The 27,771-nt window shown below is 46.0% G+C and overlaps 1 protein-coding gene across 1 annotated transcript in view; it reads left to right on the top strand.

Moving 5' to 3' along the window:
- The window catches only part of ADRB2 (adrenoceptor beta 2), a 28,976-nt gene extending 2,686 nt beyond the window's left edge, over window positions 1-26,290 (top strand). Inside the window, exon 2 of the mRNA XM_072824591.1 lies at window positions 20,036-26,290. Coding sequence (XP_072680692.1) covers window positions 20,036-20,175 — 140 coding nt within the window. The 3' untranslated portion in view covers window positions 20,176-26,290. The remainder of the gene's footprint in view (window positions 1-20,035) is intronic.
- Window positions 26,291-27,771: the final 1,481 nt, after the last annotated feature.

Below are 27,771 nucleotides of genomic sequence, written 5' to 3'. Positions count from 1 at the left end.
CTTGCCAAATACTCCGTGAGGGGTGAAATCACCCCTGGTTGAGAACCACAGATCCAAGGTTCCAAAATCTAAACAGGGCAGCCGCTTGATTTTGCAGAGCATCCGAGAGGGATTTTCCATGGTTCACTGGGTTAGTGACAGACCCCGGGCCGGTGCTCTTCCCTCCACCCCTCCACCCTGCCATGCTGCCTTCCCAACTCACCTTCCAGCCGCCCCGACACTGACTGTATTTGTGGGGATGTGCATTGTTTGGTAGGGTTTATCCATGGAGGCGAGGCCTGTGAGTCTACTGCCTTTTTGTGGAGAGATTCTAGTACCGTTAAGAGGCACATGAGGGAAAATCACAAAAGTAAACACATTTCTTCTCCCACCCCCTTTCTATTTTTGCCCGTGTGTCTGAGCCAGAGCTTGGCCCAGGTTTGACCGAGTGGACCGTCCTCCTTGGCAACGGCAGCCTGGAGAGGATCAGCCTGCAGGTTCATTGCCATTGCACCCGCTCACGAAGCCGACTCCACTTCTCTCTTCCCTTCTGTCCCAGCCAAGGTCCCCAACCAGAGAAGCTTTGGCTTCCTCTGCTTCCTGTCAGCGCAGTGATGGGTGTCCGGGTGCACATGCAGCTCTCGGGAGAAAGCTAGGTGCCCGAGTTTTCAGGACGTGCAGTGGCAAATTGGAGAGTGTGTGTGTGCCCTTCAGCGCTTTTACTTTTTCTCCAAGGGCTTTGCTGCCTCTTCTCACATTCTCCTCCTGCTCTGGGCCCCACACCCAGAGGTGCGGGCAGCTTCTCCAGCCAGTCTTCACCCTCCTGGTGGCCTCACAGGATCTTGGACTTGAAAGAGCCCATAGAAAGCATTTGGCATCCAAAGAGATGAAAAATCTGTGAGGGGGAATGACCTGCCCAAGGTAAGAAGCCAAGGATGTCAGAGACGGGGCTGCAGCCGTAGAACCCAGCTGTCAGCTGTTATTCCTGGAACAGATGTCTTCCCTCCACTGCATGGCCATTGACTTCTGTCCTCGCCCTCCATGGTGGCAGCTTTCTTTCCCTGGGGCTGTCACAGAACAAACTCATGTCAGTGGGTGTTACTGCTCTCAGGTCCTTAGCGCAGAATTCAGGCAATGACCAAATAACCACAATAGGGATAAGAGAAAGAATTGTTCTTTTACTCAGCAAGAGTCTACTAGGATATCCTCAGCGTTGGGGAGGCGGGGGGACAGGGAGGAGCGGGGAAGAGATGCATGATTCCTCGACCCACCAGGAATTATAAGCCACTCCAGGTAAAAATTTCAAGGAGAAAAAAATGTAAACTTTTCTGTCACCGTTGTAAGTCCTGTGGACAATAAACGTGATTAACAACAACAAAAAAAATGTTGTATCTATATTCTTTTGGCTAGAGAAGCATCTAATATAATTTCACTTAAAATTTGGGTACAAGGATGTTTAGCCATATTCGTGTTCCTTTAGGAATCCTTTAAATATAAAAACTTCGATGAGTTTTAAGGGTCTTGACAAAACAGCATTTTACGTACTGCTCAATCCCTTGCCTTCTGTCATCTTTTGTTTTGCGCTTTGAGTGGGGGGAGGCGGGTAGGCATTTGTCAGTGTCCCTCTGTCCCTCTGTTTGCTGACAGGTTGGTTACATAAGGTTTGTGTTGGATTCATCATCCTAAAGTTTTCTTTGCCTGGACAGCAAGTTCTCAGAGTCTGTCAAGTGAGAACCTTATCCTGAGATGCAAGCTGACAGGTGTGCAAAGTGGCAGGCCAGGGTGGGCCTCCCCACTGAGGTCACTCTTGGGGGGAAGGAATCTGGGGAAAAAGGAGCTGGGAAGTGGGGACTGTTGACAAGCAATGCTTAGAATATTTCTGATGAAACTACTACCAAAAGAAACTCAGGCTGGATCGATCAGGGCCATTTATGCAGCCCCTATTGTGTGCAGCATGAGAAGAGTATACACTTCTGTAGCATAAGATTAATAATACTAAAGAGATCCCTTTTCTGGAATCTTACTAAATGATCCAGACAGTTCTAGATACCTTTTTAGGCATTACATCATCTTGATAGCCTTATGATGTAGGCAATATAATTGTCCTCTCTTAACAGATGTGACAACAGAGGCTTGGAAAGATTAAGTAACTTTCCAAAGACTCACAAACCAGCTAGCTGCAGAGTCAGGACTGGAACCCAGGTCTCCGTGGGTCCAAACCCATGCAGACCAGGAAGCAGCACAAGGCAGCTCATAATCCATGCCAGAACGGGCATAAGAACTGGAAACGCAATACCTCGGTGAGAGAAGAGGGAGGCTGCTATGGGCTGGGGCAGGGAGGAATGTGCCCTTCGAAGCATGTGACTGCAGGGTTGCTGGGGACTGGGACAGGAAACCAATCACCCAAGTGTCTAGTTTGTTTCTCTGAGTCTTTGCTTTGTCTTTTCATCGAGAATTGGGCAAAGGTGAAAAGAGGATTTCACACTTGAAAACAAGCATGGGCTAGAGCAGAAATGCAGCCTGCCTCACATCCTGGGAAATCATTTTTGCTTCTGAAGTTGGGAAGTTCTCTGAAATGGAGCGGGAACCTAGACCCGATGGGAAGTGAGGCAGGGCTAGGCGGCCCTGGAGGTGCACCATCCATTTGGAGCTATCGAATTCTAGGGTAAGGGAGATAGTCTTTGGACAGCAGAGAGCCATGGATGCACTTGGAACGAGACGGCACGGACAGCGTAATGTCCAATAAGTTCTGCCCTGCTCTAATCCCTCCTTCATTGACAGTGCAAATATCATTTGAAGGAGGCATTTTTGAAATACCTAAGAGAACAAACTTCCCAAGCACTCTCAAGGGCTTAAGAAATACTGGTATCTTATGAATAATAGGAGGCAGGGTGAAAGAGGCCGGCACTGGGAATTCATGCCGTTAGGTTCCAGGTCTCCACTCTCTCTCTCTTTCTCCCTCTCTCTTTCTCTCTCTCTCTCATGTTGGGTCAGGCAGTTCTCCTCAGTGGACCTCATCTTGCTTGTCTGTAAAATCACGAGGCCAGTGCAGGTGGTCTCTAAGCTCTGCTCAGGTATGAATTTGTATAACCATTAATTTAGAAGCTAAGTAGAGACACTAGTTTGTAATTCTAATTAGAATTGATGACATTTGTCATATAAATAATGACTGAGTATCTTGGGGGTGGCCAGCTGGCAGAGGAGAATGTTGTGAAGACCTATTTGATGCATGATACCTGCCTTCAAATATTTAAGGACCATCTGGGGAAAAGGAGCATATCAATTTTACATGAATATCGAAAGGCAAGCAGAAGCTCAGAGGAAGGTCGATTCCCCGCTCAGGTGAAAAAAAAGACTTTAAAAGTGAAGTAGGTTATCTATCAGAATAGTGAGCTTCCTGTCATTGGAAGCATTCGGAGAAGCCCAAATAAAGCTCTGTGTGGTGTGAAGTACAAAGGGTTCCTGCACAGAGCAGGAGCTGGACTAAGCTCCTTCCAAATCTGTGCCTCCATGTCCTTGAAAACAATAGACCTGAATGTTCTTAAAAAGTATTCAGACCGTTCCCTAATTCCAGCTGGCCTTCTCCCCAATTCCTCTGGATTTCAGAGGTTTCACTGCATTCCTAAACAGGAAACCTCCGGGGGAAATCAGGATCTCAACAGTCCTTGGCCATGGGGGGAAATCCAGAAATAGAGAAATAAGGTTAAGCAGTTTTCCAAACTATTAGACCTTTTCATCAGCTGCTCTTCCCATGCCTTTTGCAAATGACCTACTAACTCCCAGAGAGAGAATAATGAGAGCTGCAAAGTCCTCTCTGCAAAGGCTATTACATACTTCTCCACCCTCAGAATCAGTGCACTTCCTGTAGTTTTTCCGTCACCCTCACAGGGCAGGAAGAAAAGGAGGCAGGTCCCTGGAAAGCACGGAGCACTTCAAAGCCCTCTGGTCCAAGAGCCTAGAGACCTGGGGTCTCTCACAGCCCAGCCACTAACCAGTAGGGCCACCTCGGACAGGTCACTCTCCTTCTCTAGACCTGTTTTCATCATCTGTGATGAGACATAGTTTGGTTTCCATGAATCTTGTGTTTCCTTTTTCCAGAATTCTGTAAGATTTCAGGAAGTATTTGATGCGGCACATCTGGCCGCAATGCTTTTATTTCAAAATCACATTTTTTTTTTCTCATTAGAAGGGTAATAGATGCCCTTTGTAGAACATTTAAAAATATATGAAATCACAAAATGAGATAAATCACACATAACATTAGCACCTCGAGAGAGCCATTGTTATATGTGTTGTATATGCTTCCAGTCTTTGTCCTGAGCGTGGCGATGCAATGCGTATAGGTATATTTTTAAACGAAAATGAATTAGATTATGAATACAACTTTGATCCCACTGATAATAATTTTGCAAATGCCTCCTTGAATATCTTTTATATATAATATAATCCAGGTATCATAACTGGCCTGACAATAGAAGCGGCCAGCAGTTTTCAAACTTTGGGGGTACAGAGGACCATCACTCCCAGAGCATCTGGATTGGGAAATCTGAGCAGGGGCCCAAGAATCTGCATTCTAGCAAGTTCCCCCAAGTGTTTCTAACATTCTAAAGTTCCCTTGATCCCCAAGGATCACATTCTGATGAATAAGTTTATGGAGATAAATTCTGTCATTTATACAGAATGTCCCCTCTCTTCCTTGCTAGTTGACAAAAAGGTGTTGCCATACTTGTCTCTTTGAAAGCATGCTTTCTGCAAATGGGCTCTAGTTGCTTTCAGAGCATAATCACTAAACTCCTCGGGTGAGGTTCTTGCTGCATCGTTAAATGCCTCCAACCCAGCCAGTTGATTTATGTTAAAATAAGTCCATTCAAGTTACATAGTGACCAATACCTACTACATGAAAAGTATAACAGCAGATTTCTATCCACAGAGCACCTCTTGGGAGAATAATGACTATGAACTCCAGAGGGATACTATGAACTTGGTATCATGCTTGGTGGTTTTTGCGAGTGATCTCATTTAGTGCTTACCCTAACCCTACAGAATGGGTACAATTGTGTTTCTACCCATTTTATAAATAGGGAAACTGAGACTTGAAGGGGTTAGCTAAGTTGCCAACAATGACGCAGTCCACTGGAGTGAAACAGAGCCCATGTGCTTTATTGCTAGGATATGCCATCTTCCCCCCTTGTGGGGTCAGTTAAGAGAAAAAGAAGAAAATGATGAGAAGGCATTTTTATTTTTATTTCATTTTTTAAAAGATTTTATTTTTTTATTCATGAGAGGCACAGGGAGAGAGGCAGAGACATAGGCAGAGGGAGAAGCAGGCTCCCTACGGGGACCCTGATGTGGGAACTCCATCCCAGGATCCAGGATCACGACCTGAGCCAAAGGCAGATGCTCAACCACTGAGCCACCCAGGTGTCCTGAGAAGGCATTTTTAATGGGCATGCTTTGTTTTATTCTCCAGGGATTCTTTCATGAGGCCTGATTAATTTCTGAGCCTTGCAACTGAGAGGCAAGCCCCTGCCATCGAGGGTAGGCTGTGGCTAAGTATGAACGAGGACACCAGATTGCCCTGAAAGCGGGCAGCACCCTGTCTTTCACCATCATTCAGGCAGTGTTTCTGAGCTTCCCCCACCAGGTAGGAAGCAGAGGTGGGCCGCCTGGTACCAGCACATTGGTTTGCGCTGAGTCAAATCCTGACTGTCATGGCAGGAAGCCCGTGACATCTGGCTTTGGGGTGCTTTTCCCATCTCTCTGCCCAGGTCTGTACTCGTATCTGAGGTTTCACCATAGAGAATATCCAGATGGCATGGGCGGTGAGCAAGCCCATTACTTCCTAAGTGTACTAAGAAAGCCCAGGCTCTAAGAGGTGGGGTCGGTGACAAGGTAGCCCAGGCACCACGAGAGGACCATCTCTCCTGGCTTGTTTTATTATTATTTTTCCAGTGCTGAGAGGGGAAGACTGATGTTTCTGAATATATTCACTTCTTCAGGAAGAGAAAACAGTGTTTAAAATCACAACAGCAATACTCATGACAAAGCAAAATTAGAGGCCTAGGGAACTCTTGCCTTCTTTCAACTGTAACTGCCTTTGTCTAGAGAGTTTTCTTCATTGGACCCATTCTGCCTCTGTTCTACCGTCTAGTGTTCCTCTTTATTTATGAAAATCCTATTAGATGGTCTTAAATACTGCAGACAACCCTGATAATCTGTTGGTGGGTTTTCATTGTTTTCAATTTGGTTGAGAAGTGCCCACAGTGCAGAGATGCATTGCCAAATCTAAGCCTGTTCTGCTCACAACATTCAGATTTCTTTCTTGTTTCACCTCTGTGTCTCTGTGATTCCAAACAATCACCTGGCCTCCTCAACCTAACAGAACTGAGGGCCAGCCTCAAGGGCCTCAGGTGGCCAGCCTTAGAAATCTCTTTCTATAGGATCGTGGAAGGGTTAGTGATGTCAGTATAGGTAGGAGTTTCTTGGCGCTATTTTATTTTACTGCAGTGGGTCCCAAAAAATGATTTGGGGGAATTTCTGAGAAAATGCATATTCATGACCCCCGTCTCTGAGACTCTGATCTGACAGGACTCTGGTTGGGAGCCAGCAATCTGCATTTTGCCACGACGACTCCCAGAGGACTGCGACGCAGGTGCTCTGAGGCAATTCGGGAACCTAATGCTAGCACTGTCTTCCCTTCCCCGTCCTTTCCACTGAAGAACACAAAATGTAGGCATACAAAAGAAATGATCCTGTACAGTTGCATACGTTCACACACACAAAAAAAATCATCCTATCAAATAAACAAATAAATAAATCGAATCCTGACTTTCCTGTGTTGCCAAATAAAACAATGTAGATGAAAACAATTTGTATGTGATAAAGAATTACTCTGACTGACAATAAAATGCCTAGTCCCAAACCCTCTTCAATATACCGGGAGGTAGCAGCACAGGAAGACAAGGGATTTTGCTGCAGTGATAGACTACTACTCCAGTGCTCCTTCCTCCCTGACACCAAACCTTGGTTAAATCAAACTATATTAAAGTCTATATGAATCTATTTGCCCAATGTACATAAACCCTCCTACTTAGAAACCTGATGGGGGTCCCACCCACTACAGAGAAGAGTATGATTCATACATATTGACCCATACACCTCTACACACAGCTGCACACACCCAAATAAACACACACACACACACACACACACAGAATTTTATGTTGATGCCTATACCTATATCAACATAAATCCACACAAGCGCATTTCCACATAGCTATATGGCCACATAGACTCAGACCTAAACCTTAGAGAAATACACACATAGAGATTCCTAAGCATACTTTCGTGTGAGCAAACATGCCACGTCTTGTAATCATGGTCCCACTGCTACCTACATAGGCACAAGTCCGTGTGCAGACCCCTTTTCCTTGGTGAGTCTATATGTCCTTGATTAAAGCATGCGTACTAAATTCCTATTAAGTGCCAAGAACTGTTAGATGTTGAAGCACAGTGAGTGAATAAAAACAGTTCATCTGTGCCCTTATGGAGTTTGTATGTGATGAGAGAGAACTTTTAAAAAATGCATGCCAAGTTGCAACTGTCGTTAGTGCTGCAGAGGAGATTTGTGGTGTTTTGAGGGAATCTGACTAATTCTGAGAGTTCGGTAAAGGCTCACAACCCCACAAAGAAGTGAGGTTTCAACTAGGAGCTGAAGGATAGCTAGATAATCTCTTGAAAAAGAAAGGAGATAAGAGCATGCCACTCAGGTAGAAAAGCTTGTGCAAATGTCCTGGGGTAAGAGGAAACCTGGTGCATGAGACAACCGAGCAAAGGTCAGTTTAGTTGGTGTGCAGAGAGGGAGAATGAAGCAGGGTATGGGGTAAGCCCGCAAGAGGCAGACAGATGCCACATGTGAAGGGACTTTTAGGCCACATTAAAGATTTGGGTCTTTATCCCAAGGGCTTTTAGAAGCCACTGATGTTTACAGTAGGGATCAGATTTGTATCTACTCTACAAAAGCACTCTCACGTAGATAAAGGTGCACACAAGGGTTCACACAGACAGTTGGGTGTTGTTTTCTTAGAAATGCACGTTTACATGTAAATATTCATTTAAAAACAGAGCCTCTCTGAACACACTCTTATGTATTTATGTGCATGGTATTGAAACCCAGCAAGCATCAGAGGTGTGGAAATATACTCTTCGCTGAGTATCATCAGGCTTAAGCCAGTGTTTGGGGGTGGGGGCTAGATTAGTGATGTATCAGACCTGATCCAAACCCTCTAACTTTGGAGCTTCGGGCTCTTAGGCTTGGCCTCCTGCCTTCACCTCCTGCTCCGCTCCCACTCCTCTTGGCTCAGAGCACACCATGACAAGGTGGGGTTTCTTCCAGAACATGATCATTGACTATTCTTGGCCTGGGCAAGGAGGGGAGGATGGGCAGGTCAGGTTGCATAAAGATTGCCTTGTGCCCTCTCAGATTTGTAAGCAGAGCCTCTGCCCAGCACCAAGCCCGGAGCACCCTTTGCACAAAGTTGGTGGTATCAAGAAGTAAATGTAGCGATGGGAAACCAGAGGTCTGCAGGTCCTGGTGGGGACTGTGGGGGGACTCCATGCAGTGCATTCCATAAGGAACCACTCACTGCACGAAATGTGACACTGGAGGAGGAAACAGACAAAGCCCCGCAAGAAAGCCTTTCAAGGCAAGATGTCCCACAGTGGCCCCACTGCCCTGGCACAGTGAACACGTGTACGCACATATTTACACATCAACAAATCTTGCTCTGGTGGGTGTCACATCTCCCCACAGAGAAGGTAGCAAGAAATTTATCAGCCACAACAGTCTGCATTCTCTTCCTTCCGAAGAACTGGAACTACATTTGTGTGTATTTTGCTCCTGTTTACCAGCAAGCCCTCCAGGGCCTTAACCAGAGCCAGTGACAGACTCCAGGGAAATCAGTAGGAACATTCATGCCGAATGAAAGGCTCACCTAGAGCCTTACGTTCTAAGGCCATAAAGATGGTCCCAAGTGATTTTTTTTTTATATTTTAAAGACTCCTACCCACTGAGATTTTTTGTTTTCCAGTGTGTGCTTAGAAATGCTTTCTTCTATAATTAAAAAGAATTATGTAATGTAACTTGAAGCTCTTCTTATTTTGCTTCAGGCTGTGTAAGGAACATCCTTCTTTTCTCCCAGTTGGGTGCTCTTTTATGCTATCCTGGCAGTGAGCTACTAGATCCATCAAGTGCTGCAGACCATAGCACTGTGCTCAAGGGGACACTGTGGCATAACAATCCATATTGATCTAGCACTTGGCAGTTTACAAAGAGCTTTTATATCTGCCATCTTATCTGATCCTTACAACTCTGAGGTCAGCATGCTTGCTCCCATTTCACAGATAAGAAGACCAAGGTTAGAAGCACCCAGGTGGCTCTGTCAGTTAAGTGTCCTGTTTTTGATTTTGGCTCAGGTCGTGATCCCAGGGTCATGGGATCAAGGCCTGCTTCGTGCTCCGAACTCAGTTGAGTCTGCTTGTTTTTCTTCCTCAGCTTCTGCCCCACTTGCTCTCTCTCTCTCTCTCTCTCTCTCTCTCAAATAAATAAATAGATCTAAAAAAAAAAAACAAAGAAACACTGAGATTAAAAGATTTGCCTAAGGGCGTGGAGCTACCACATGGCAGGGTTGGGACTTGAACTTAGGCCTTCATAGTTGGTCAGGAAATAACTCAAGTTGTCTTGAGCTCAACTGCCCTTCTAGGACTTACTCAGGCTCCTCTCACTGTTCTTCCCTGCTTTCGGCTTGCATTTTATCTTATAAATTCAGTGCTAACACTCCCCAGCACCGAAGCCACAGCTGCAAAGCTGCAGATAAGTGACTGCCTGCTCCAGAGACAGTCCCCGGGATGTTTTCCATATTGACAAGCCCCAGGCTAGGGTGAGCTCATGCTGGGAGGAGACCACGCTCAGCTCTGTCAACTGTGGCTTAGGGCAGAAGCTCCAAGCCTTTTGGGTTCCTCATGCCAGTCACCAGATGCACTTTCCCCAAGTGAGAGTTACCGGATAACATACATGTCCAGCTGGAGCTCAGGGCTCTACTGAGGCCTTGCTTGTTCATTTTTCCCAATTCCTCTTGCATCAGGATGTTTCTGTGGGAAGACCCGGTATGATTTGCCCCAATCCCACACCCACTGGGCACAGCACAACCTGCTTCTAAGGGCCAAGTTCCACACCTTGGTAAAAATTGCAGGCTCCAGGAAGTATTTCAGCTTCTTGAAAACAGCTTGTATTTGGCATAAATGTCTTATTTTAGTCAGAGCAATTAGATGTTCTTGTTTTGCACACACTTCCAACAGAATTGCCTTCAGCACAGGTGAAAGGTATTTAATGGTTCTGGGAAAGCTTGAGATAGTGGCCACATCCCAACCATGAGAAACCTCCCTGTTGGCAACTGCTTCCTCTCAGAGTGTCAGCTTATCTGATTTACTTAGCTCTCCAAACAACATTTGATTGATTGATTGATTGATTGATTCATTCATTCATTCATTCATTCATTCCTTGAAAAGATGTTTGAACACTTATAAATGCCAGAGCCTGTATTAGCTACAAGGGTCTATCTAGCTATCTTGGTCACCTAACTATGACCAAGATAGGTGTGGCTGGCTGGTCCCCGTGTTTTAGTTTCTTACAGTCTAATGGAGAAGACAGACAATGAAAAGGGAATTATAAATCATTTGTGGATCACATTCCTTAGTATGCACACCAGAGAAACTTAAATATATTGATGAAAAGGGGTGAGAGATGGGCAATTGGCTTCACAATTTTGCTAGCTAGGACTAAGAAATTTGCTGAAGGATCTGTCAACCTCAGACTGACTCCTACCCATCCATAAAAATATTAATGTCTTCCCTTTAAAAACATCTCAGGGGGGCACCTGGGTGACTCAGTGGTCATGGTCCCAAGGTCCTAGGATCGAGTCCTGCGTCAAGTTTCCCACAGAGAGCCTGCCTCTTCCTCTGCCTATGTCTCTGCCCCTCTGTGTTTCTCATTAATAAATAAATAAAATCTTTAAAAAAAATTTTAAATAAAAACATCTCAGGGAGGGACACCTGGGTGGGGCAGTGGGTTAAGCATCTGACTCTTGGTTTCAGCTCAGGTGGTGATCTCAGGGTCATGAGATAGAGCTCTGCATCAGCTCTGTGCTCTGTGTGGAGTCTGCTTAGGACTCTCTCTCCCTTTGCCCCTCTACCTGCACACTCTCTCTACACGCCCCCCACCCCCCATCTCAAATAAACAAAACTTAAATAAATAAATAAATAAATGCACCTCAGGGAAAAGCATAGTTGACAGTGGCTTCCAAAGTTATCAATGATCTCTGTCTTGGTACATCTCTCGAGTACTGTGCCAAATTCTGAGGCCACATTTTTCAAGGGAAGGGGGACATTTGGGGCCCTTCCAGGCTTGCCAGATTTAGCAAGTAAAAACATAAGACATTCAGTTAAATTTTAATTTCGAATCACCAACACATTCTTTTTTTCATATAAATATGTCCCAAATACTGCATGGAACATACTTATACCAAAAAAAAAAATTTTTTTTATCAGAAATTCAAACTTAACTAGGCTTCCTGTGTTTTAATCCAACAGCCCTACATTAGAGCAAAGATAGTGAAGAAATCTCAATAATGTGTCTCAAAAGGAAACTTAAGAGGAGCCTGACTTTTTAGCTTGGAGACAATGGTAGTAAGAACCTAGATTTTTGTAAAGAAGCATTTTCCAAACATTTTCCCTAAAAGCATATATGGAAAATAGTAAAAGGTACACTGGGAGGGAAAAAAAATCTTTCGAGGTCAAAAGTTGGGGAAACATTGCATGGCCAGTCTTCCCATTTTGGAGCTTACACTATACAGAAACATGGTAAACGTTCTGAGTAGACTTGCAGGAAACAGACCTGGTTGACCTGGTTTAGCTTAGCATGCCTACAGAATGCCATTTGTGGTCTTTTGTCTGTTTGTTTTGATATGTTTGCTTTATAGAGGACATCTATTAACATTGTGCAAACTGGCTACTCTGCCCAGAACACCTTGGGGGACAGTGGCATAAAAAAAATGAAAGTTCTTTTCAAATATCCAGAGTGCTCCCGGGTAGGGAGGAAACAGATTTAGTCTTTGTAAACCAAAGGGCCGAGCTGTACCCAATGCACGGACACATCTGGGAGACAGATTGCTGGCCTGGTATAAAGACTAGAACTTTCTAACAATTATAATAGTCTGAAAGGTAATGAGCTCCCTGTTTGGAGACCTTAAGGCAAAAATGAAATGCTATCAGGGACACTGTAGGAAATTCTTGTTTTGTGTGGGAAATTCTCTGCATCTGCTAGGAAGGGTGTATTCACATAAAACACAGAGAGGTCTCTACCAGCAAACAGACTTTCAAATTATGTCCCGTGTTCTATATCCTTTCTGCAGTCTGAGTCTATCCCTCTTGAATACATTGTTACTGAGTTCCCTTCCCATCACTGGGCCAAACCTCTCAAGAATATTAGTCCTCTCAAGCTAACGATCTTTGGTCTGATCTGAGCCTCTTCATAGTCTAGCCTACCTTGCGTCTTGGCTCTTTGGAACCCCACCTTGAGCCTCTGGGAGTGACTTACAGATTTCATGAGTAAACTAAGGCTTACATCTGAGCTTAGTACCTCGGAAGAGGATGGGGTATGGAGAAACTTGGCCCTATGCTCCCCCAGGACCAGTGAGCTTCCCCCGGGTGGGTGTCTACAGTGTGGTAGAGACCACCGCATACCTGAGGTGCTCCACATAACAAAAATCAGTAGAGGGTCAAATCCCAACCCCGCTTCTTCCTGAGTCTATGACCTGGAGAAAATTGTTTGGCTTCTCCAACTTTTATTTCCCTCTGTGAAAAAAAAAAAAAAAAAAAACAAGAATGATGATAACTGCATCACAATATCATGAAAATTAAAAGAGATTAAGAGTACATTCCAAAAAAAAAAAAAGAGTACATTCCAGGCAAATTGAACACCAATAAAAAATAAATTTATTATTATTAAAAAAAAAAGAGTACAGGGATCCCTGGGTGGCTCAGCAGTTTGGCGCCTGCCTTTGGCCCAGGGCGTGATCCTGGAGACCCGGGATCGAATCCCACATCGGGCTTCCGGTGCATGGAGCCTGCTTCTCCCTCTGCCTATGTCTCTGCCTCTCTCTCTTTCTCTCTCTGTGACTATCATAAATTAAAAAAAATAATAAAAAATAAAAAAAATAAAAAAAAAGAGTACATTCCAAAGAGCCAGCAGAGTGCGATACAAAGTGGACATTAAGTAAATGTTTATTTAATGTGTGACTGGGATTGCTACTGTTGTGGTAAAGACTTTCAGAGAAGTTAAAAGATTTCTGTAGAACTTCAACGATCGGTGTGCCAAGATTTCAGGCCCCAGCCAAAATCTAATCTAGCTCTTGTCTAGAGCTCTAACACCTTTTCAGAACTTGTGCTTGAGAACGGAAAGTTATGCATGTGTATTAAACATCACAGTTTTCCTTCCTGCGGGTCTTGGGCCAGTGCTAGGAAAGGCATTGGATTCGGGGGCAGATTGGTTTAAGTGACTCTGCTTCCTTTTCCGTGCTGAACTCTGGTCCTCATCTGTAAAATTAAGAGGTTGGACTGAGATTTCTCTAGGTTCCGTGAGCTGTGCCTTTGAGCTGGGGGCGATGGATGCAGATGTGTAAGTAATGGTCCCTGGTCCCTAATGAAAGAAAGACCTTGCCCAACTAAAGCAATGTGTGTGTACATGTGTGTACACGGCAACGCGATTTGAAGTCACTTTAATTGCCCCCTGCTCTTGTGCCTGTCTCTAAGTTTGACAAAGAAAGAGTTGCACCAGAATTAGTTGTGGAGGAGTGACCTCCCGATGGGGAGAGCTGGGTTCGAGTCCCAGTCCTGACTCTGCTGGCAGAGCCTGTTCCCCATCTCCAGGGTGTGACACTCCCTTCCGCCCCCACCTTGGCCTCCCCCATCTTTCACGTGAGACAATTGGCTCCAGGGTCTCCAAGCTCTGTGTCTCCTGGGAAAGCGTCTCTGATCTATTTTCGCTTGGCTTTGCACGCTCTCCGCAAGGATTCTCATCGGGATGACTCAAGTTCTGCTTCTTTCTTTTGTTTCATCTGCTCTGGTTTCATAACACAAGCTCTCCAGCCAATTTTAGCATTTCTTGGATTATGGGAGTGTCTACATGAAGGTACCAGAGCACTGGTCTCCTTTTCTGCCCAGGATGCTGGTCTCCCCCTTCCCCGCCCCGCCCACCCTGACACTCCCTTCCATTCTGGCACAAGCAGACTCCCTCCTCCCCGCTGGATGACACACTAAGTGGAGTCTGCTTTTCACATTAGTCGAGAGGAGGCCCTGAAGTCAGAAATCCTTGGCACATGACTCACTTTGTCTCTTTGTGCCTCCTTTCCCCCAGTAATAAATAGGTGGAGTCTCACACTTTCTCACCTCCCAGTGTTTGCCCCCCCACCCCCAGGGAGGTGTTTTTGTGCAGAGTGTCCCCTCTTTTCACAGATGGGCTCTCTCGATTATCATAGCCCCAGGGCACTCTCTAGGAAAACAGTATGTACCCTCCAGACTTCCCTTCATTACTGCCCAAGACACAGCACTTTCTAAAACACAGAAGTCAACTTTTGCTGTAAAGCCTTCCATGGCTCCCTATTACCTTCAGGATAAAGACCTCAGCAGAGCGAGTTCACAAGGAAGCACCCCGAAGATGAATGACTCATCTGCACATACAGCCCCCCTGACTTGCACTCCTTCCCTGGGAACTGGAATGGGCCAGGGGGTACAGTGGGAATAAATAGAGAGGGGAGCAGGACTCGGGCCATGTGTTTAAGCTTATGTGCCTTCCAAAAAGGGAATAGACATTCAAAAATAATAATGGTTTTCTTTTTTAAGTACTGGAAATGGTCTTAGAAATCACTGGCCTGGCCCAACTGCTTCATTTCACTTGTGGAAATGGATGTCATAGAATTGGCAAATTATTATTTTTTTCAAAGATGTATTCATTCATGAGAGACACACAGGGAGAGAGAGAGAGAGAAAGAGGCAGAGACACAGGCAGAGGGAGAAGCAGGCCCCACGCAGGGAGCCCGATGTGGGACTAGATCCCGGGTCTCCAGGATCACGCCCTGGGCTGAAGGCAGGTGCTAAACCTCTGAGCCACCCAGGGATCCCCAGAATTGGCAAACTATAAGAGACCATGTCTCTTACTAGGTCGCCGGGTTTCTACTCTGCCTCTACTACCAGGGGCCCCTCTCTATTCTGCAGCCAGAGTCATCCTTCCAAGGGGGATGGGATGTTGTCACTCCCCATGTGAAAGTTTTCTGTGGCCCCAATGCAGCTACTGAAGAAGCCAGGCATCTTCCTGGGGCCAGGGAGCCAGTGTGGTTTGGGTGCAAGGTAGACACACGGCCCCACTCACTCTCCTTCTCTTTACCATCCCTTGGTGCATTCGCAGGCCAGACCACCATCTGCACCATCTTGCTGATTCATTTGGGTTTCTTATTTATTATCTGTGTCCACTCACTAGAGGGTAAACTGCAGGAGGGCTGGGGTTCGCCTCTAACTCTAGTGTCTACAACACAGTGGCTCACAGTTGGTACATAATAAATATTTGCTAAATGACTAACCAAACAAACAAATGAATGCATATTGAAGGAAATTTGAAAATGGAGAATAGTATAAAGAAACCAATAAAAACCACTCATACTTCCTCCTTCTAGATATTACATCTGTTAATATTTTGGAGTATTTCTTTTTTTTCAGATCTTTTTTTCTCCCTAGGTACATGTAGGATATATATATATATATATATATATATATATATATATATATATATATATTAGATATATAATATCTAATAGGAAATAAAATTATATTAAATTGTGGTTTGTATCCTGCTTTTTTCTCTCATCATTATGTTGTGTTTCTACATGCTATGGAATTATCTTTTAAAATAATATTTTAAATGCTGCATAGATTACATACATATATCAAAATTATAAAGCATTTCTCTAATTCTGGACACTGACAATTTTTTTTTCCCTAAGTGATCTACTTTACCTCCAAACCATTCTATTTTTTTAAAAAAGATTTTATTTATTTGAGAGAGAGAAAAGCAGAGAAAGCATGAGCTGGGGGAGCTGCAGAGGGAGAGGGAAAACCAGGCTCCCCGCTAAACAGGGAGCCCTACTGGGGCTCAATCCAGGACCCTAGGATCGTGACTTGAGCAGAAGGCAGAAGCTTAACCAACTGAGCCACCCAGATGCCCCTCTCCAAACTATTCTAGTAGAACTTGGCTTTTAAGGTACTTGCGGTAACTATTTCTTACTTTGAGTAGTTGGGTGGAAGACATTACTTTCTTTCCAGGAAATGTCAACAGATCAAGCCTTTATTTTGTATGTTTTCCCATCACCTCCTTCAGTGGGGATTGACTTAGTTGATGATCTAGTTATTAAGTCAAAGACTTGTGTTTAGTACAGGGTTGTGTTTCAATGACTTCCTGTTCGAAAGATAAAGTACTCTAAGTGTTCACAACTGAGTAGAGTCCATGGAGAAACGGAGGCCAGGCCCTGTTACATCTAGTGCATACTCTTAACTCAGGGGTGACTGCCTGTTGAAATTAATCAATGCTTAGGGACCGAAGCTTCGAGCGTTTCCAAATACTCACTGACTTATAAAATCTCTGTGAATTAAAAGGAAAAGTAAAGATAACTAACACCTTCAAGTGATGAAAAAGGAAACTGAGACTCAAACCGTATCTTTGGTGAACTAGATTTCAGAAAAGATTTTACAGAGCTGGAACGGACCTTCGAGATGAACTGTCCCGACCTTGTCATGTTCTAAAGATGAGGAAACAGAGGTCCAGACAAGGAAGGGTGTCGTACCCGGTCACCAGACCACCAGCTTGTGGTGGGGCTGCAATGAGAAGCCACTTCCTCTTCCTTGGCACCCATCAGTCTTTCCACTGCCCTAGCTTTGTGGGGCCTTGTCACCAGCCAACACTCAGCAGCAGAATCTGCCCTTGGGCTCTGTTTCCTGGAGTGCTAAGAAATCTCCTCACTTCACACAGAGGATTGGAAAGTCAGAGCTTTCTTTTTTTTTTTTTTTTTTTTTTTAATATTTTGTGATGTCGAAGATCACTTTTTTTTTTTAATTTTTATTTATTTATGATAGTCACAGAGAGAGAGAGAGAGGCAGAGACACAGGCAGAGGGAGAAGCAGGCTCCATGCACCGGGAGCCCGACATAGGATTCGATCCCGGGTCTCCAGAATTGCGCTCTGGGCCAAAGGCAGGCGCTAAACCACTGCGCCACCCAGGGATCCCGGAAAGTCAGAGCTTTCAGGGAAGCCCTGCTGTGAGTGCAGCACCACAGGGGTGCCAGGCATAAAACAACACGTACACCCTAACATCCCTTTCTTGTCAGCCCCCACCCCCACCCCAATCCAGCTCTATAGCACTTTACGCCCTCAGAGTCCCACGGACCTCTCCTTGCTCGCTCTTGCCACACTCCTCTTGCGGCCTGTGGATGGCCAGCTCTCCCTCTAGAGTAGCAGCTTCCTGAAACCAGAAGCTCTTTCTCTTTCTTTGATTTTTCAGCACTCTGTAGCAAATCATTGCCTAGTCCATAATAGATGTTCCGTAAATATCTGCTGAATACATGAATAAAAACTTAGTTTCTGAAAAAAAAATAAAAAAAAAAAAAACCCACTTAGTTTCTGTATCAGCTGGCTAGGGTTGCATAACAAAATATGTTATGAGTGCCTTAAACAACACACACTCATTTATTCACAGCTGCAGAGGCTGGAAGTCCAAGATCAAGGAGCTGGCAGGGTTGGCTTCCTCTGAAGCCACCCTCCGGCTGCCTCTTCACAGCATCCTACGCTCTACACCCGAACCCCTGCCACCATCTCTATCTGGGTCCTGATCCCCTCTTCTCAGAAGGACCCCAGCCAGATTGCAGCAGGGCCCACCCTAATGCCTCACCCGAACTCAGTTCCACTCTTCAAACGGGGGGAATACAGCCAATTTGTGAAGTAGTGGGAGTTCACACTTCAACATGTGGATTTGGGGAGAAAGCAAAAATGTTGTCCCAGAGGGCTGGAGAGCATGGAGAGGCTGGGAAGGCCAATCACAAGTCAGATTAGGAGAGGTCTTATTTTATAGAATAGTAAAATTGGGCTTTATTCTCTAGACACTGACAAACTTTTGGTTATTTCAGCACAAAATCATTTCATCCCACCTCTTCATTTTACCAGCAAAGAAACCAAGGACCAGAGAGAAAGGACTTGCCCAAGGCCATGCAGTAGGTCAATGGCAGAGCTGACACCAGCTGACACTGAGATCTCTCAGGCCCGGGTCAGAGCTACACTCTGCTAAATTCGGCCTGCATAAGTGCATCGAAACCGACATCATTTTAAAGAATGAGTTTTTTTTTTTTCCCCATGTTTTCCCATGCCTTTCTTTTTTTTTTTTTTTTTCCCCATGCCTTTCATCCAGTTTTCATCCACTTTCTTTTTTGGGCAATTGTACAGTTCCCCAAGTTTCAAGTAATTAATACCTTTCATCAAATATAACTGATATGGTTCAGTCAGAAAGATCCCCAGAAATCACTAATGATGCTGTTCCCGTGTGGCTCTGTGGAGTGTGGCCAAATGGCTCGCTGGTACATTTTACAGACTCGAAGGACCTGTATTTCTTACGTCTAATAGATAGCTCGAGATAGACTGTTACACTAAACAGCTACTCTGGCCAAGTTTGTTTTACCACACATAGACACACACACACGCACATGCACACACACACATTTGGTACACTATTTCAGGCCGTTTCTGCCATGCTTAGAGCTCCTCATAGCAGTGATTCCCCAGCTAGAGGATGTGTGTCCAACCAGGAAAATGGAAACCACTCAGGGATCCCTGGGTGGCTCAGCAGTTTAGCACCAGCCTTTGGCCCAGGGTGTGATCCTGGAGACCCGGGATCGAGTCCCACGTCGGGCTCCCTGCATGGAGCCTGCTTCTCCCTCTGCCTGTGTCTCTGCCTCTCTCTCTCTGTGTCTTTCATGAATAAATAAATAAAATCTTAAAAAAAAAAAAAGAAAAGAAAAGAAAATGGAAACCACTCTAGGTCTTTCTACTTAAGAAATTCAATATAAAGAATTGGATGCACAAGTGATAGAAGAGCTAAGAAGCCAAACAGGGATGGTAAGGAATCAGAGATTAACAACAGCAGGAGGATGCTGTTGCTCCTGAGCCTGGAGAGACACAGGAGAAGGTGGTGACACAAGATCCCAGAAGCCAGGGGATTATTTGGCAAGAGCTGGAGCCACAGAGCACATGAAGTCACTGCCAGAGATGCCCCTTGAGGTAGAGAAAGAAAGGAGAAACAGTCAGCTTGTCCCCACCTCTCCTCCATTCTTCTGTCATACAATCCCATCGGCCAAACTGCAGCATGTAGGTCCCCATGTCAAAAAGCAGGGCAGAGGAAGCATGAGGAAAGGGACAGAGAGCAGGCACCCTGGTGGCCTTGGGTAAATCATTTGCTCTCAGTTTTAGTTGCCTTGTGGATAATTTGAGAAAAATAAGACCTCTCACGTTTGTTGTGAGAAGCTTCAAAGGCACGTATATAAATGGAAGGGCTTTTATTATTGGTTTTAATTCAAAGTATTTGGGACTTTGGGCTCTGGGGGGGACAAAAGCGGGGTGGTGATCAGGTGTTATCAGGAGCTTTGTGATGCCTCCCTAATTGCCCGGGTGAAGGGAAGTAGGTCTGCATTTTACCACTTGTTATTTTATTGTGTCACTCTGCTCCATCAGGCTTCAAAAGCCACTGACTGACTTTGAATAAACTGGCACATAACTGAAAGGATGTTGGAGTGTGTTCTCGGTTCTGTTTGGGGAGCTCTCTGTGGTTTTTGCATCAAAAAGTGACACATAGAGAGGACTCTAGAAATTACTCCAAAGCCATTACCTCCACCCCACCCCTTTTGTTTTACAGAGGACCAGAGAGGAGACGGGGTTGGCCTGTTGTCCCATGCCAAATTCTTGGCAGAGAGAGATGCACGGCGCTGGAGGAGACTCACTGCTTTCTCCAGTCCTCCTCCTTGGGCCTTCGGGTCTTCAGTCAGCCCCATATAACAGCTGATACTGCAACATTTCCTTGTTCTTTGCCATGATCCTTCTTTTCCATGAGCCTCCTCTCTTTCTTTTTAGTCTTTAACCTCTTCTTCCTAGTAGTCTTTGACAACTCGTTCTCATGGGGTTCTTTCGCTCCACTCTGCTGATGGACATCAGAAGCGGAGTGTTGAGCCACATCTATTTTAAGTTGAGAGTGTAAACTCTTCTAAATAACTCCATTCCCCTTTGATGGCGGGAGTGAGCAAGGATCATCACAAACTCTTGGAAGACCAGTTTTTCTGCCAACCTCAGGGCTTACGGTGAAAATAATAAGGTGCCATCTCTTCCTTTCTACTGGCAGAAAGTACAGCCCAGGGTCAGTAAGTGCCAGGCCATTCCAACCAGGCCCATGAGAACGGTAGGACTTCTACCAATGGCACGAGGTGGTTTAGCCCTCTCGGCAAGAATGGGTCTGTGTTCTGTATCTTTCAGTGCCAGCTAACCTTGATGAGTGGATGATAAAGCTCAAGGGTGGATTCCTTAACTTGTCAAATGAAGAGATTGTGCCTTGATTGTAAGTTCCCTTCCAGCACTGACATTTAAGAAATCAGTATCCTTCCACCAAAGAAGTCCTATTATGGTCACAGAGGCACTAAGATTGTAATAATCCCCTGAGTGACTCATGGAATTCCCAATGGTCCACTGTGAATTGACATTTTACTGGTGCAGAGTCTGTGGCATCTTAAAATGTCAGAGCTAGAAGAGCATCAGTCATCCTCTACCATGAGGACATTGAGGAGTCTGGGACCTGAAGCTTGCAAGTATCCATTTACCGATTCCTTCAGCAGAAATTGACTATGCCCGTGTTATGTGCCAAGCACTGTTCTAGGTCTTAGGGTACAGTAATAGAGAGGAGTAGGGATCTGCCCTCACATATGCTTGTAGGGTAAGATGCAGGACAACTAGGGAACTAAAAAAATGGGTACGATAATTATAGTTTGTAATAATTGTTTGAAAGGCAATAAAAATATATTGGATTAATTCACTTTGCTCAATGGATATTGAATAACTTGGGTCAGGGGAAAGTGACTGTTTGCAACAGTAGCCCTTAAGCTGAAGCGTAAGAAGAAACCAGCTGTGGAAACCAGGATGTAAGAAAGTAGGCAGAGAGAATGACATGTGCAAAGGCCTTGGGGCAGGAAAGCTTTTGGTATAGCCAAGATGTGGAAAGGCAGCGAGTCAAGTGGGAATGTAATAGGTGAAAAGTGGCTGGAGGAGTTGGCTGAAACCAGATTGGCTGCATAGGCCCTCATAAGGAGTTTAGGTTTTATTCTGAGAATGGGAAGCCATTGAAAACTCTTAAGCAGTTAAGCAACATGTTCTGCTTGCATTTCTTAAAGACTCCTCTGATTGCAGAAAGGAGAATGGATTATAGAAGAGGAAATGAGACTACTGAAATAGTCCAGACAAAAAAGAAATGATAGACAAAATTAGCAGCAACGGAAATGGTAAGAAATGGGAGGATTTGGAATAACATAGAGCCTCTAAGACTTGTTTCTTACTTGGCTACATAAACTGAGGATCAGAGGAATCAAAAAAGACTTCTAGGCTGTTGAGCAACTGAGTGAATGGATGTTTCACTACAGATGTGGTAACAAACATTAAAGGTGGGTAGGATTAGAGAGATCTATTTACTGTAAAGGGAAACTGGGGTTCCAGGGGACACAAGGTTGGGGAGTATACAGGTATGAGGGTGGCATAAGAATTGCAATATTAGTGCCTGGGTGGCTCAGTCGGTTAAGTGTCTACCTTCAGCTCAGGTCATGATCTCAGAATCCTGAGATCAAGCTTCACAGTGGGCTCTGCTCAGTGGGAAGTCTGCTTCTCCATCTCCCTCCACCCCTGCCCCCTTCCTGCTCATCCCCTGCCTCCTCCCCACTCATCCTCTCTCTCTTTCTCTCTCAAATAAATGAAACCTTTAAAATAAAAAAATAAAAAAAAAGAATTGCAATATTACCAAATATCATCTATGCCTTAAGAGAAAGTAAGACTATGAATGACTTTACAGTGGTGTTATTCAGTGGGTGTGATTTGGACCCATTTGGCAATGTCCTGAGATTCTTTTAGTTGTTATGACTTTTGGAGGGATTGTAGTTTTTCTAGCGTCTAGGGGATAGAGGCCAGGGATGCTGCTAGATATTCTTCAGTGTATAAGGCAGCCCATATAACAAAAACTTGTCTGGCCTCACATGTCAACAATGCTGAATTTGAGAACTCTATAGATTATTTTTGGGGTTTTATACAAATGAATCATGCCCAGAGAGCAATGTCTTGAAAGGTGTCACTCCAGTGTTAGGAAGGAGTCCAGACTGCTTCTGTGGCAAGAGGCTGATAGTAGCTAGTGAATATGAGACCAGCAATTTCCTTGTGGTGGGGCTGGGACCCCAAGAGAGGGCTCTGAGCCCTGTAGGGCCTTAGTAAGAGCAGAACATTGATTGGATCTGACCAGAGAGCACTAAGTCCAGTGGGACACCAGATAGATGCACTGCCAAGTGAGAGCTCACTTATTGAGCAAGAGGACCAATGGGGATATGTCTCTGGGGGAATCAGGGGTTGCCAGAGGAAGGGAAAGAGGCTGGGAGATCCTAAGGGGCCAGAGGGTAGGTAGCAAGTACCAGTTCCCAAACTAGAGATCCTCTAGAGTCTGCTGGTTCTCATGACTGCCTGCACAGTAAAATCACCTGGGGAGATTTTAAGAGTATTAATACCTAGGCCCCACCCCCAAAGACAGTTATTAAGTTTGTCTGGCTTAGGGCCCTAGCACTGGAATTTTAAAGCCCCTCCAGGTATTCTGGGTTAAGAACCACTGATCTAATCCAAGCATTGCACACAGAAGCTTCCAGAGGCAGACAAATAAAGGAAGCAAGGGACTGGGAGGCCCCATCGCAGTGGCCAGTCTGTACTCAGCTGGAGCCCACTATCACCCTGTAGAGATCTGGGCTCAGTGTTGCCAGAAATCTTCCCATTTCCTTGTTGTTGTTTTTTTCCTCTCAAGAAGCCTAAAATCCAGAATTTTTTTTTTTTTTTTTTAGTGTAAGCTCCAAAAATCTTAAAATCGCATGCCAAACAAAACATGTGTGCGGAGTGCTCTGGACCTTTGGGCTGTCATTTAGCAACCTCTGATCCAGTCCAGTGGTTTTCACACTTTTTTTTAGCCACAGGGGTTTTTTCCTCCAAACAAGCTATTTTGTGGAACTGATATAGATTAAATAAATCTAAGTGGAACTTTGTGGGGAACAGAGCAGAGGCACACTTAGCCTGTCCTTCCAGCCTGGGGCAGTTCTTCTTGTTGCTCCTGAAGAGGCCCCTCCGGCTCTGGGGAACCACACTGGCCCATTCACCAGATGAGGAGACTGAGGCCCTTCAGAATATAGTCCCAGAGCAGAATCAGCCCCATGGAGCCATTTGGAAATGTGTGTGTGTGTGTGTGTGTGTGCGCGCGCGCGCACGTGCGCACGTGGGGGCGTTTGGAGTTGGTGACAAAACAGACACTACCGGCATTTAGTGGCTGGGTGCCAGGAATGCTAAACTTCCTGTAATGTCCAGGACTTTGAATAAAGAATCATCCCACACAAAATGCCAACAGCTTCCCCCGCTGGGAAACACCAGATGAGGAATTGGAGACCCAGAGAGGAGAAATTGGCTGGCAAGATCATGGCAAGTGCACACTAGAACTTTGGCCCCTGCCCACAGGCTTGGGGACTTCATCTGTACCGTCAGGAAAGGTCACTGGCTGGGGCCAGGTTGGCCCTCCTCCACAACACAGGGCAGAAAGGGATATTTTACAAATTAAAGCCAGGTAGCCTCCTGAGGTGGGGCAGCTACTCCGTAAGAAGCTAAGTGCCAGATTTTGAGAAGTGAGTCTAGGAAGGGAGATGGGGCTGCTGGGTCTCTTCAGCCCAGGCTGGAGGCCAGCAGTCGACCCTGGGGGAGGCAGATCCGAGGAGCCGAGGTGCCGGGAAACTCAGAGGCAGGGCAGTCATGCAGGTTTCTTGGCTCCATTGGTCATTTAATCCCTAGGCCAAAATACGCCAGGTTCAAAAATAGGATGTGGAAGCAGGAGGGGAAAGGAGGGTGTTCCCCAGCACTCCAAGGAAAATCAAGCCAAAGTAGAGCTCATCTACCTATTTTTGCCATCACAATGCCACACATTGTACAGCTTCCCTGCTTACAAAATCACTACTTCAGAATTGCCATCTCCGGAGGCGCCTGGGTGGCTAAGTAGGTTAAGTGTCCGATTCTTGATTTCGGCTCAGGTCATGATTTCAGGGTCCTGGGATCCAGCCCTCCATCAGGCTCCCCACTCAGCAGGGAGTCTGCTTGTCTCCCTCACCCTCTACATTACCTCCTTCCCTGCTCACTGGCTGACTCTTGCTAAAATAAATCTAAAAAAAAAAAAAAAAAAAAAAAACCCAAAACAAAAAAAGAATCGCCATCTCCATAACTGGCAGACGAGGACAAAATTATCCATATTTTACCGGCAAGGAGCTGGAGCCTCAGAGTGCTGCTTATAAGGAACCTTCCTTTTAAAGATCTGATTTTGTTTGTTTATGCCTATGTTAATCATCCTCATGAGGAAGGTCAAGGAGGGAGTCCTAGTCCCAGTTGGGGGTTCAGGCCAGCAGTGCTCACTCAGGCTGTGGTAGGCACCAGAATCATGGCAGAACTTGGTGAAAACACAGCAGGCCCGATCCTATCTCAACAAGCCCAGGTCCCAAACCTCCCTAGGAGCACTCCTGGTGATTCTGACACTCGCCGACACCCAGCCTGCCTAACCCAGCTCGGCGAGAGCAGTCCACTTTCCATGAACTTGGGGGTCACGGCAACATCACATCATCACATTTCCACATAGCTTTCCAAATGCTTCTTCTCTCAACTGGTGATGGAGACAAGACACCATCCCATAGTGTGCCAGTTAGCTAGCTCTTGGTGACAGGGTGTGGGGGGACATGGGGGTGCTGATTTGTAGTATGCCTGTTTCTGTGGTGGGAATCCTCCGACTGTGGCCAGTTTCAAGCTACTGACATCGCATCACTGAACATGTTGTTGAGGAAAAGATGCGCACAAGCGGAGCTCTGGAGACGGTGTGAGCCAGCCCCCGCATACGTCTTTTGTGTCCCATCTCCAAAGCCTGGGATCTTTCCCCTAAAATATCCAGAGCTAGGACAGGGGACAGGCTCTCAAAAGAAACCAGGAGTGTACATGCTATGAGAACATCATTTCCAGGGGAAGAGCATTAATTACCATGATTCTTTTTTTTTTTTTTTTTTATGATAGTCACAGAGAGAGAGAGAGAGAGAGAGAGGCAGAGACAGGCAGAGGGAGAAGCAGGCTCCATGCACCGGGAGCCCAACGTGGGATTCGATCCCGGGTCTCCAGGATCGCGCCCTGGGTCAAAGGCAGGCGCCAAACCGCTGCGCCACCCAGGGATCCCAATTACCATGATTCTTGAGCAAGAGACAGGACTTTGGATCCCAACTTTGTGACTATTGGCTGCGGGATCTTGAATCGCACACCCCTCCGGGCCTCAGATTCTCCACATCTAACCTAGGACTAGCTAGTAACACACAAGAGAAACTAGTCACTCGAGAGAAACCTCGACGGCTGAAGGATAGAATGCATGTAAGATATGCAAGCTCGTCCTCAGCACCTGGTCGTACTCCATTACGCATGGGTTGTCCCTTTGGAGCACCCCCTGCATTTTGGACCCCGGGAGACCTCACCACTCTTCCCATCCAGATGCCTCACTGGGGAATCCGGGACGGAAATAGGACAATTGCTCTGCTCAGCAAACGACAGCCACTTGGCAGGGAAGCCATCCTGTGTCCCTCTGTCTCTTGACTTAAAAGGTTGGGAAATCTGTCGCTAGACTAGCCTTCCCGCCCCCAAATACACACAAGGTAATTGCCAGGGACCAACCTAGAAGATTCTGCACAGTGACTGGCTGCGCAGCGGTTCTGCCAGAGAAAGATCCAGCAGCTCTGAGCCTGAGCAGCCGGGCTGGGGACTCAGGCTGGCCTCGCAGAAGGTCCCTTTCCCCTTTCTGCCGCAGATGACGGAAACCTCGAAGCGACGGATGGTCTCTGCATCCTCTTCCCTTCACACCAGCTAACGTGTTTTTCATTTCTCTTGGCGGGCTCAATTTCCCACATGTCCTCCCAACTCTTCCTCTCCATTCCCCAGGGCTTCCCACCACGGACCTGCGTGCCTGGGCGGCGAGCAGGCCGGGCCGTGTTGACCGGTCCCGGCTCCCGGTGACCCCGTGGCTGTGCAGGTGGCCCCGCCTGGCTGCACCCGGCCCACCAGGCCTGGGACCCACAACCCCTCCCCAGCCCTGCTCCTAACTTACTGTGTGAGACCCCACAAAGAGCTCTCCCTCAAGGCCTCTCAGCTCCTCATCTCCCAAAAGAAGGATAAGAGAGTCTGTTCCCCGTGGAGCACTTTGCATCTCTCCGAGGCCCCTCACCGGGGGCTTCCTGTTTGTCCCACACTCGCTGTGCCTCCGGAGATGCCAGCAGGGTCAGCTAGGACCTCCCGGGGCTGCTGGCAGCAGGGGCAGGGCTTCTCGTCCCACCCCCTCGCTGGGAGGCCGGGCTGTGACACAACCCTGTGGCTCTGTCTCGCAGTGTGGGACCTGCTTCCAAGCCTTGGCCTCCAGGCCTCATGCCCACCGCCCCCTCTTCCTATGGAAGTCACTTTGTTCCCTGACAGCCCTGGGTGTCGGGGGGCACCACGCTCAGCGTGCACGTGAGCCTCCCAGAGCAACCGCAGGCTGAAGGGGAAGGCATTCACTCTTCAAACACTCCCTGTAAATCCCGGTTAGAAGAGGCACCGCCAACGGTCCTGCTCTTCTCTGTCTGTGACCCACCCTCGCCCCTGCCCTTATCTGTACACTTGCATCCTGCCACCAAATACTCCTTTTGGACATGGAATGTATTTGGTGTTTGGGTTTTTTCCCCCCTTCTTTCTTTCCAGTTCTTTCGGACAGAAGGAGCAAGCAGATCATAAAGTATTTGTGGAATCCATCAGTTCCGCAGACAGCTTGTGGACCACAGAGAGAACTTACTTGACCCATTTCACTGTGACCAGGAAAGAAAAGATGATGGCATTTAGAATCCAGACAACAGTTTAGATGATGGAATTTTCTAGCATATTCTAGAACGCTCCCAACCCCCTCTGTGCCTTTTCCAACAACCAAGGTCTTTCTTGATCTCTCTAGTTAGAATGAATATCTCTTTCTTAAATGTAAACCCTACCTCACATCTCAGTGGTCACGCTTCTATTTACCATTTCATCATTTTCTATGCCACTTCTCAGGTTCTCTTGGTAGATTGTAAAATCTTTCAGTATAAACACCATTTCTCAATCACACTACTGCCATCACCCAATACCTAATAATAATGATTAATAATAATGATATAGAAACTTCTATTTATCAAGTACTTACCCTGTGTTAGAGACTGTTCAAACGATATCTTCTTGAACCTTGTATCAGACATTGAGATAAGTAGCTCTTGTTATTTAAGTAACTTTCCAAGGGTTATACAGAAGTAAGAG

Source organism: Canis lupus, chromosome 4 (genome assembly GCF_048164855.1).
Source record: "Canis lupus baileyi chromosome 4, mCanLup2.hap1, whole genome shotgun sequence".
NCBI lineage: Eukaryota > Metazoa > Chordata > Mammalia > Carnivora > Canidae > Canis > Canis lupus.
Note: the sequence above shows the minus strand (reverse complement) of the source record. Positions and strands in the feature narration are given on the sequence as shown.